Source organism: Eubalaena glacialis, chromosome 13 (genome assembly GCF_028564815.1).
Source record: "Eubalaena glacialis isolate mEubGla1 chromosome 13, mEubGla1.1.hap2.+ XY, whole genome shotgun sequence".
Lineage (NCBI taxonomy): Eukaryota > Metazoa > Chordata > Mammalia > Artiodactyla > Balaenidae > Eubalaena > Eubalaena glacialis.
In genome coordinates, this window is record NC_083728.1 from 53,163,931 (window position 1) to 53,176,043 (window position 12,113).

General features: G+C 47.6%; 1 protein-coding gene across 8 annotated transcripts in view; it reads right to left on the bottom strand.

Annotated features, from left to right (window-relative positions):
* Positions 1 to 12,113, bottom strand: part of RIN2 (Ras and Rab interactor 2) — a 226,994-nt gene that overhangs the window by 15,557 nt on the left and 199,324 nt on the right. For all 8 annotated transcript variants that reach the window (XR_009703116.1, XR_009703114.1, XR_009703113.1 and 5 more), the window contains one exon: positions 428 to 733. Coding sequence is in view for 5 of the 8 variants with exons in the window: in XM_061207950.1 (XP_061063933.1) it covers positions 428 to 733 (306 nt within the window). In the remaining 3 variants the exon portion in view is untranslated. The remainder of the gene's footprint in view (positions 1 to 427; positions 734 to 12,113) is intronic.

A 12,113-nucleotide genomic window follows, 5' to 3' on the forward strand; every position in this document is an offset into this window, starting at 1 on the left:
TTGGGGCTATGCATGCGTTGTCCCATCTAATCTGCACCTTAGGAGGAAGGATGGGGTCATACCCACGACAGGTGCAGAACCGCAGCTTGGAAGGTTGATTACGGTGGCCAAAGCCCCACAGTTAATGAACCCATTCGCAGAGCTAGGATCTGAACTCAGACTCCCAAGACTGACTCTGTATCCACTACCCTGAACTAAATCTTTTATAATCCGGCACCGTACAAAAATCTTGTTGCCCTCCTCCGCTTACTTTTTTGGTGCTGTTTGCTGCACGTGGACTAATTTGCCAGACACCAGAGTAACACTTGTATTTTTGTGAGCCACTTGGTGAAGTCAAGAAACTGAAAGGAAGAGCAGTTGGGAATCAGAAAGCCTGACATGTCCCAGCCCCATCGAGAGGCCAAGAGCCCAGACGGTGTGGCCTCACCTGAGTTGTTCTCCATGACGGTGTAGATGAGCTTGCAGACCCTCAGCAGCAGCATGACTTTCTTTTCTGGTGAATACATCTTCTGCATGGTCATGAACTTGACTTTGATTTTCTCCACGTCCACAAAGTCAGGGGTGGGGGCGAAGACGCCCAGCTCCTGTGGATTCCTCTGCCGCACGAGCTGCAAGTTCTCCTTGAGTTGTTTCCATGAGCCGTCGGCCACGTGGAAGTGCTTCAGCATGGCCTCGACGTGGCCCTTCAGGGGCTTCAAGATGCACTTGTGCATGGCTTTTTCCAATACCACATCTGCCAAAGAAAGCACAGCTACTGTGACCATCGTCTGAAAAATGAAGAAATGCAAGGTCTGCTTTCTGGGAATGGACACCTGCAACTTAGTGCATTGGTTATCGGGCAGACGCGTCCGAACTACACACCCAACCCCGCAAAATTTAGCGCCACGTCACTCACGCGCCAACCTTTTCTCTTCAGTAGAGCCAGGAAGAATGAATCTTCCCTAACAGTCTTACAGTCTCTCTTGCATGCAGTCCATACAATTGAATACACTTGGCTTTAACTGCTTTTACACCTCATCACCCATAAGCACAGGTGAATATTCTAGAAGACATTCTTTCGACCCAGTCCTTCGACTGAGGGTCCAGTGGACAGTTAAGCAAATGTGTTATGTTAAAGGAAGGATTTGCTAATAGCAAGGGTTCCAGCTCCCTTAAAATATTTCCTGACGAAAACAAATTCAGTTAAATACACATGGTATCTCGGATTGGATTCTGGACCATAAAAAGTTTTTATGTCATTTGCTATATATAAGGGACATGAGTGGGGCATTAGATGAGATTTGAATAAAGTCTGCAGATTAGATAATATTGTTAACAGTGAATCTGGCTTCTTTCACACAGACTGAATCTTGGAGACTCAGCCAGCTGTGTCTGGAGCAGCTGTGTGCTCTTTTTCACAGAATGCATCTTCCCTGAAAGTTAATTTCACTGCAGTTTTGTAACACGATGTCCTTGTTTTTCGAAAATACCCACTGAGTATTTTGGGATAAAGGGACACAATGCCTACAGCCCGCTCTCGTGGTTTAGATAAAAGGGAATGTGTGTATGTGTGTGCGTGTTCGTGTGTGTGTACGCGTGCGTGTGTGTAAACAGAGAGAAAGGCAGGGAATGAAGCAAGTGTGGCAAAGCATTAACACTGGGGAATTCGGGTGAAGGGCAGACATGATTTCTTCATACCTTTTTTGCAACTTTTCTGTACGTCTGAAATGACTTCAAAATAAAAATTTTTAAAGTCTTGAAGTGTGTTTCTGTTCAGAGTTAGGAAACACCTTTAGGTGTGGGAGGCGTTAGTTTTTCCTCTTTCTTGGAATGGTTTTGGCCAGTGGAGTAGCTTTCTTGGCTGACAGTACAATGACCAGAACCATGAATCTGGAGGTCTGGTCTGAAGATGGTCTGTACCGTGAGAAGCTCTCTGCTTCTCCCACACCCGCTTTTCCATCTCAAATGTTTCACATTCTCATCAAAGCTCCACGGGTAGCAACCACACCTAATATATGACACTTGGATGTGATTTCATCTTGGAAGCCCACAGATCCATGGAAATAGCCGAGTTACCTCTCTGGCCTTTGGAATTCCTGACATAGTTCAGATCACACTGAATCCAAATTATCACCTATTATTAGAAGATCAGGGACAGAGAGAAATCTAAACCTGACATACCCACAGAAATCAAGGTTGAAGTAAAAGAGGTTATGAAGTAAGAAGAAAAACAGAACAGCATTTTCACTTCACATCTGGCATTAAAACAAATTACTGGGCTTCCCTGGTGGCACAGTGGTTGAGAATCTGCCTGCCAAAGCAGGAGACGCGGGTTCGAGCCCTGGTCTGGGAAGATCCCACATGCCGCGGAGCAACTGGGCCCGTGAGCCACAACTACTGAGCCTGCGCGTCTGGAGCCTGTGCTCCGCAACAAGAGAGGCCGCGACAGTGAGAGGCCCGCGCACCGCGACGAAGAGTGGTCCCCGCTTGCCGCAACTATAGAAAGCCGCCGCAACTATAGAAAGCCCTCGCACAGAAACGAAGACCCAACATAGCCATAAGTAAATAAATAAATAATTAATTTAAAAAGAAAAACAAATTACTTGGTTTGCATTGGTTACGTTGTGTTAATAAACTTATATAAAGTCATACAGCATCTTTGACTTCACCCCAAATGGTCACTATGATGAAAAGTCAATCACAGCAATTAACACTGAGTGCTAGGCTTAATGTTAGGCTAGGCTCAGTTGGGCTAGGCTCTATCTAAGTACTTTATATCATTATCTCATCTAATTTTTACAATACCTCTATTATTTTTGCATAATACGACAATTATGCCCTTTTTACAGATGAGGAAACTGAGGCTTGGAGATGCCTAATGGCTTGCTCGAGGCCATACAACCAATCATCCTGCTTTTCAAAGTCAATGATTTCTTAGTTCTGAAGTTCATGGTGTTTCATAAACATTCACCAGTTTATTCCTCTATCCAAAGGGTCTGAAGCTACATTCCTGGTGACCTCTCTGCAGGAACGAGGTCACCAAGGGGGTTGAAAGTCATGTCAATCATTAACCAGGATGCACATGAATGTTGGCAGCAGTGTTACTCATAACAGTCCAAAACTGGAAACCACCCAAGGCCCATCCCAGTGGCATGGATGCAAGGATATATTCGCACAATGGAATTCAGAAAATGGAATTCAGACAACAGAAGATTCATTCCATGAGGAAGAGCACACTGCCGCTCCAGACACAACTGGCTGAGTCTGCAAGATACAATCTGTGTGAAAGAAGCCAGACACAGAAGAGCGTCTCCTTTAGCACATCATTTATACATAAAGTTCAAGAGCAGGCAGAACCAATCTACGATGACAGGTCAGGATGGCAGTCAACCTTAGGAATAACCAGGGCTGGGGGTGGGGGGCACTTCTGGGGGGATGGAGACGGTTGATGTCTGGATCCGGGTGGTGGCTACAGGTGTGAAAATTGTCAAGCTGAGCACTCGAGATTCGCACACTTTGTGGATATAAGTTAAACCTCAAGAACCATGTGGATAAATCAAACCAACAGAAAACACCTGGAGACCTTGAACCCCAAGGGTAACTTTTAACTTCCGAGCAAGGCTGGTCACCTCTGGGCCAGAGCATGCGCACAAATCATCTCCGAAAGGTCGTGCGCTGTTCCGGGGACGACAGCAGAAAGCTCGTCATCAGCAGGTTGAGTGGGTCCCCTAAGCAACTCATCCTTGTCCCCAGGGAAGGGACGTTGGCCTTTGTGCCATAAACTCCACTCTTAGGAGCAAATGGGGCTGTGGAAATCTGCTAGGAGGGTTGAAACCTACAGCCCATTGCCATGTGCCCATTCCCTTAAAATCCCAAATGAAAAAAACAAAAACAAATTTAGTACATTTTTTAAAGGCCGTAATTTAGAAATAAGGAAGACTGGTCTCTTTGCATTCTTTTTCAGGACTTTATTCCTAACTACCTCTCTTTACCCCCACAAATCCTTAATAAACGTGATGAATAGAAAAAAAGGCCAAATGACAGGGACCCAGTACCCAGCTGGTTCTCTCCAATAGGAAAAAAAGGTTCTGCTCATGAAGCAAGGGGCAAAAATGATTTTAGGAAACAAAAGGAACAGAAAAATCTTTCAGAATGTGGGCTAGCTCGGAACAAAAGGTAAGAACACATCGGTCAACGTGGCTTATAAATTACTACTGTCTGTTTCTTTCTACCATCTCCGGTTGCTTTAAACCCAAGAATAATGCTGTTGTAGGCACTTCACACGCACTGACTTTTCAGATCCTCCAACAAACCCATGGCGGGAGGACTATGATTCATTTTATAGATGAGGAAACTGATACCCAGGGAGATTGATGCCACACAGGTAGCAAGAGGGGTAGCCAGGATTCAAACCCAAGAACTCTGGTTATGTCAACTGTGTTTATTTACAAACATAGAAACAAGAAGATACTGGAGAATTGTTTGAGCTACAACAGTTTGAATATTAGAAACCAACTGCTAACTGAATCACCAACTGGAAATACATTTTCTGAAAATATTTATAGAGATCCTATCAACTGGCCCCAAAGCTCATCCATAGAGGGGAATACTAAGGAGCATCGGCTTGGAGGTCCCTGTCCTAGTGTGACCCAACACAGTGATTTATAGGAAGAGTTAAATGTGTCGGCCTCTGGTGCTGTGAAGTGATCGCCCCCCTCTTAGGAATGAGGACAGAAGCCTAACGTCTGTTACTTCACTCTGATCAGCGGCACAGATTCCAGAGAAAGTCAGACTTGAGACAGGGAACCATCACAGGACAGGATCACTCAGCTGCTCATTTGAACACTTCCTGCTCACCCACTGCTGCCGTAGGGGAAGCGAGAGCCCAGAAGATGAAGTCCAGAGAAGGCGCGTGTCTTAGAAAGGGTGCGAGGAGGCGGCCTGGCAGCCCGCCCGTCTCCATCTTTCTCAGTGACTCTGGCCATGTGACCTCACCTCACCTCTCTCACCATCACCGCCTGGAACTTCTGAACCGTCATCGACTCCTCGCCCATGGCAGGCAAGACAGAAGTAGCACTCTGAACCTGACCGACTGTCAAAATAAAATAATATTCAACATTCTCCGGGGACTCTAACAGAACCCAGAGTCTAAACGACATGATGTCCAAAAGGAAGCAGGTCGCAACCTGCTTGACAAAGATCAAGATGAAGTTAGGTCATACCGCCTCTTGGTGTATTCAAGTTCTAGCATTCTGATTATCCTTTCAAGAAAGTAAAGTAGAAGAAATAGAAGCTAATGTATTTTGGCAAGAGGTGGGCCTTTTTTGTAGGGAACTCAAACTGTGAAATGCAAACGTTTACCATCCCTAATACTGATGGGTGTCTGTTTGCACAGTTCCTGTTACAAGGGGCTGTACGGATGCCCGAGCTATATCTTAGCCCTTGCTCCAGCCCTATGACGAGGAACAAGCGTCATCCTCATTTTGCAGATGGACACGAGGCTTAGCAGTCAAATGACTTTCCCTGGACGGTGGAGAACCTGGTCATTCCTACCGCAAAGAAGCCAGGAGGTGGCACAACGGGCCTTGCTCTGCACAGGAAGGGCAAAACGAGCTGGTTCTTTCTTTCTGTGCTAACATAGTTTCCTTTGGCTACACAACTGGATTAAAGATCAGGGCTGATGTCGACTCAGTGCATTCCAAGCACTTTTATGTACTTTACACATTTTTAAACTACCCTTCCACTGACATGAGTACATAACCCCTATTTGTCTTCATTTGAGGTCTCCCAGAAGCCCACCCAGACACAAAAGGATTTGAGTGGTTCCCCTGGGAGTCCAGGAAGCATTGGTACCAGATGGGGGGAGGCGGCCAATGCCGAGTTACCACTGGGAGGAGATGTAGCGTAGGGGTGCCTCAGAGCTGGCCCCCCAGGGGAGGCGGCTGAGGGACTCACACACCTGCTCCCTTCAGTCCCTGTCTGAGGGTGGCTTCCCCAGGGTGGGGTGGGCGTTAATCCCCCAGCCTTTCCATCCGCCCTGGACTAGGGCTCTGGTGGCACCAGAAAGTGTCGGGAAAATGCTGCAGGTGCTGGCAGCTGGAAATCCAGCAGGGGAGTGAGTGTCACTGGGGCGGGCACAACGGTGTCTGGTAACCCGACTGCAGGTGAAGAAGCGGAGGCACAGAGAGGTTAAGACACGTGACCAAGCACACACAGCTCAGCAACAGCCGAGCTGGGACTTAAAACCACAGTCCAGCCTGAGCACTTACTCTAAACCACCCCCTGCCCCCTCCACCCCTACCTTTCAGCTGGGAAATGTATTCACCCTTCTCAACGAGCTGAGATGGGACACCCAGGCAGCCACAGGAGCACCTGTCTAACCCTCTGCACAAACTACTTATGAACAGCAGACAGACCACCTTGTGTCCCAGTGGCCCTCGGGTCAGATGTGAACTCCAAACGAGCGGTTTTCTACTTTGCGGCCTGGAGGGAAGAAGATGAGCTTTCCAGGCCTCAGCTTCCTCATCTGTAAAATGGGACCACTCACAGCTTCCTGATAGGACTGTCGGGAGGACTGGGGGAGACCTACATAATGAGCACCTCGTACGCACCTGACACCTAGTAAGTGGGCAAAAATCACCGGTTCCCTCTGTTCCTTTCCACGGTGAAGTGTATGTCTTTGATAAAGGACACCAGGATTACTGATTCAGGCCTGTTTGGTTTGGTTTGGTTTTTTTCTGTATTAACTGTGGTTTACTTGGTTTGATGAATAGAAAAGTTGCCTGGCTTCCTGTACAGTCAGTCCCCCGGTATTTGCGGGTTCCACATCAGTGGATTCAACCAACCGTGGATGGAAATATTCTGGAAAAAATAATTCGGAAAGTTCCAAAAGACAAGGCTTGAATTTGCTGTACATGGTCAACTATTTACATAGCATTTACACTGTTTTGGGTATTATAAGCAATCTGGAGATGATTTAAAGTACAGGAAGCATGTGCGTGGGTTCTATGCAAATACTACACCATTTCATATAAGGGACTTGAGCATCCTCGAACTTTGGTATTCACGGGGGTCCTAGAACCAACCCCCCTCAGATACCAAAGGACAAGGGTACACCTTTCTCTCTCCTGTCTTCCGACTCTTCCGCAGCCCCTCCCATCCACAGGTACAAGGACAGAAGATCTGAAGTCTGGCCCTCGGGGTTTTCCTGCCCCGAAACTCCCAGTGCTTTGTAACTACCTCATTCTGACCCCATCTCACAGCTCAAAACCACAGATGAGCCGGGTGTCTTGGGCAGCTGTGTGTCTCAGAGCGATGGGAACAGACAGCCCCCAGCCCCATTGCAGATGAGCAAGCATGTGGGATGAAGGGTGGGTTTAACTCATCACCAACACTTTTTGGTCAACTCGCTGCAGAGGGCCTGGGTCACGCTGCTGCCCCTGCCCTGTGTCTGCCCACTCCAGGCCCCTGGCACCCGGCCTGTCACACGGATCCTCAGGTGTTTCTGGCCAGTGTCTGATTTGACTGGCGGGTACCTGGGCTGGAGCGACGGTTGAAGAGTGTGACTCTTACCCTGCCCGGGGCGATCTCTCTAAAATGCTCTCCAGCACCTTCAAGGCTCAGGCAGCTCTAGGGATGGGCCCTGACTTGCCCTCCATCCCTTCTTCCCGCCACATCCCCACGAATGAGCAGCCCACGCTCTCGCTGAAGCCAACGGCCCGCTGCGCCTTTCCTCACACTGTCCCCTGTGCCTGGCAGGCTCCTCACATTCCCCGATGACAGGGATCCCCAGGAAGCCTCGCCTGCCTGCCTCCCCACACGGCTCCCCCTTGCTGCATCCTCGGAGCTCTTTGCTGAGTCTGCAACGCATGGCGCAGAGCAAACTTGACCTCCCTCCTGGAGAAGCTCTCTGCACACCAGACCTGGGTGGGGTGAGCCGTCTGCAGCCCTGAGCCCAAGGCCCACATGTAGCGTGTGTTCCACAAGTGACCTCTGAATGGAACTGAAAATCCTCCTTAGGGTGGCTACATGAAAACTATGTTTCTTCTCCTTAGCCCTGCAGAATCCAGAAAGTGTGACTCTAGTGATGAGTCCCTTGCTCGGGTGTGGGGCAGCCACCAGAGGCCCCCACAGGGATGTCCTGTAACCTGGGTTTGCTTTAAGGATTGTCAGCAAGGTATCCTATGGCCCTTAAATAATAAATGATAAAGGATGCTTTATCACTTAAAGGAAGATCCCACCAGCCCAGCAGAGACGACCAAAATAAAAATGACAAGCACTGGGGTGGTGGTTGATCATTCACGTATATTTTTGTTCGTTTTGGTGGGCTTCTAGGAAGGGCATTCTGTAAACATAGAGGCTACATTCATGCAATGTTTTATGGACGAAATTCACCAGAGTTATTTCAGTGCCTTCTAGTAAAAGGTTGTTAAAAATGAAGGCAGTGGAGAAGAGACCCATCTTCCTTACAGAACAATTCTAAATAATTTATGCAGCCCCTCCGGCCTCAGGGAGGTGGGACTTAATTCTACCCTCGTCCCTTGAGTGTGGACAGTGCTAGGGGCCTCCTTCCGAAGAACAGAGTATGGAAAGGGGAGTACTTTTTTTTTTTTTCATTTATTTATTTATTTTGGCTGCGTTGGGTCTTCGTTGCTGCGCGCGGGCTTTCTCTAGTTGCGGCGAGCAGGGGCTACTCTTTGTTGCGGTGCACGGGCTTCTCGTGGTGGCTCCTCTTGTTGTGGAGCACGGGTTCTAGGTACGCGGGCTTAGTAGCTGTGGTTCGTGGGCTTAGTTGCTCCGCGGCATGTGGGATCCTCCCGGACCAAGGCTCGAACCCGTGTCCCCTGTATTGGCAGGCGGATTCTTAACCACTGCGCCACCAGGGAAGTCCTGGGGGGGGGGGACATTTTTATACGGCAGAGATCTGGCAAGCTCGGCCTTGGGCTGGTGATCCAGGCTGACACCGTCACTGAGGAGTCACGTGGACGGGAGGACCCTCTGGTGTGGTGGCCGCCACAGGAGGGGCAGGAAGGCCTCCACAGGAGTTGGCTTCGGCCCTACATGCATCCTGGCTTGAGGGCACTAGGCTCTGTTTCCTTATCTATAAACCTGAGGATACTAAACGGGGCCTCCCGAGGCAGTAAGGGGGTTTAAGGGATCCTCTGCATAAAAGTGTTCTTAAACTATTGTGGAGGCTGTCACTTGGTTCTACTAAAAACACAGGATGCATTTGATACATACTCTCTACTCAACAGAGGCGGTGGGCTGTGACTTCCAGTTTCTCAAAGAAGCCCCCTGGGCCTGGATGATAAGTGAGAACCTCCCGCACGGACGCCATGTCCGTGGCGGGAGCAGGGCTGGCCCCGCAGGATGTAGTCCCTGTCGGGAGGCTGGGCCAACCAGGCAAGGCTGGCATGAGGCCAGGAGGATGAGGGCTCCTCTGTGGGGTCTGGCCTCACCAAGACAGCCAATCAGAGCCATCCTTTCTGTGGAGCAGAGTAATGGAAACCGTGTCAAAGATTCTGCTGCTTCCCTTTCAGTCCACCTGGTCCTTCAAGTGTGCCTTGCCTCCTGCTCTCAGCTCCCATGTGGAGTCCTCTCTTGCCTGGGGGCGTTCCCTGCCAGGGAGGTGCTTCTCTCTCTCTCGAGACGGCAGATTCCAGGGATAGAGTCAGGAAACACGCCAGCACAGACACCTCCGTGTGCCTCATTCTCTGTGACGCCGTCCCCCTTCCCCACCTCGAGAGCAGAGCTCTCTGACGGTGCCCTTGCTCAGAGCATCACAGAGGCAGCGACCCCTGGGCAGAGATTCTTAACTCCAGGGCTGTGAACCTTCTTTTACTTGATATGACATAATGAACCCAATGCTGACGCCCTGAAGTAAAAATTAGACAACAAATGATGCCCCATGGAGAATAAGAGGGGCTTCTTGCTGCGGTCTTCTATCTATTTAAACTAATTTTCAAAAATACTATAGGCATTCTTTTTCTATGCTGCAAGAGGTCAGTCTGTCTCCTTCTCTCTACCCTTTGTTAACGTACAAAGAGACTGACTCCTTGCAGGTGATATGGACACAAGGACTAGATCAGAAGTCAGAGTCAAGGTTTTAATCTCAACTTGGCGCCAATATGCCTCTCTGGCCACAACTTTCATTAAAAAAAAAAAAAAGATCTGAAGCAAAGTAGTTTTAATTGTTTAACACCCCAGGAATGATTTCAGATCTCCTTTCTTATTCATGCTATGCTCTCTGGTGATTAACCACATTTCAGTATCATTTCTCTATTAAAAACACACACACACACACACACACACATAAGTAAATTGATGTTCTCTTTGAAATATGTGGGAATCGAGTTTAAGGATACTTTTTCTTCAAATAATTGAAATGCTCTTCAGAGAAAATACACATTTTGACAGCCATTAAAGAAAGCAAAACAATATATCGTCTTGTTTTTCATTATTGACTTTTAGGAATACAGTTGGCTTATTTGTATCTTTGTTGATCGTCTGTGGGCAATTTGAATGAAATAGAAAATTTGGGATTACTAACATTTTTGGAGTTGGAAAATTTTTGTTTTTCTTGAAACAAGACTTGAAAACAGAGGGATTTCCCAAGATTAACATCAAATCAGAAGTAAAACTTCTTTTGCTTGAATAAAATCAAAACACTAACCACAAAAATGCAACAAGTTCTGCAAAGTGTAGATTTCACGACCAGCAAGTTTGGACTAAGTTCTCGCATTGTTTGAAAGAGACTGAAGCAAGAGTGGTGTGATGTGAAAACCCACCAATGAGGAGCACGTGTTGGGATAACAAGTGATGTCGCACTTGTCAGTACCTTACAGGGCTGGACACACTGGTGGTGAGTACACCTCACTCTGTCCATGAAGTCAGCGATCCTGGGCTTTTGAGGAAAATGCCAAGCGGTCTTTTACACACTTTGTTAAAGCAGTCGTTTGTCCCTCCATGTACCACTTTTGCAGAGTCGGGGGTGGAGAGGTCCCCACAAGGGAAACACAGTATGTGGCCCTGGAATCAAGAAAGAGCTGGCTCTCATGGGAACTCATCTCATCCTCCAATCAGAAGAGCAAAGCTGATGTCAATCAACCAAGAGGTTCTTATTGAAGAACCTCTAAATGTCAGGGCTTTGAGTGGCAGTGCTTTAAAGAGTGGTCTAAACAGAATTCAAATTCTCCAAGATAGGGCACAACCATTTAGACTGGTAGTTTTTCATCTTTGAGATTGTTTATCATTTTATTCTCACCTAGAAAGTGCTGACCTACAGGGCTGTGACAGGAGCACATGGACAAAGTGGCAGTGGGGGAGAGCGATTTGGGTTTTTCATTGGCTTTTCTCTATGCAACTGAAGAACCGCTCTCTGAAGAAGATTAGCACTGTATCCAAACACTAAACGCATACATCCATGCATTCACATGGTTATTTTTCGCATATGAATGATGGCGCTAATAATACGTGGGTTAAAGCAGTGAAATACCTCCTCCAACTTCCTTGTTTTCAGGATGGAATTCTGTAAATCTAGGCTTTAAATTCCCACCTCCTAGTTCAGAGCTCTCTCCCTCAGAAGCTGTGGGAAAGGAGGGCAGGACTAGATTTTTTCTGAAGCAGAGAAACCCAACTGGCATTCTTGAAAAGACTTCTGAGCATCAGTAGACACCTGTTCTGAACAAATTTGAGGCTTAGAATTCTGGGGGTGGCATTCAAGTGAATCCATTCAAAGTGAATTACAACCTCCCAGGAAGTGAGACTGGTGTGAATGAGCAGACAACCGAGAGGAGATGGGGGTTGCATCCAAGCTCCCCTACCTACCAGCAGCATAACCTTCTGCAAGTCACTATATACATCTCAGCATCCATTCCTGAATTTGCAAAACGTGAACAAAATCTACACAAATGTACCAACCTTGAGTTGGTTACGAGGCTTAAAGGAATCACTGTATTAACAAGTTTTTAGTAAACTAGTGAGCCCTTCATTTAGGAATATGTAAAGCAGACAATTAGACTAAGTCCATTTTCTTGCCAGGGTCCTAATCTAAATGTGCACATTTAAGGGGATTGGTTTTCTAATAATTAGGGTCACATCTTTCCCTCCAGCTGGGCGCATGATGAGTTCCTCGG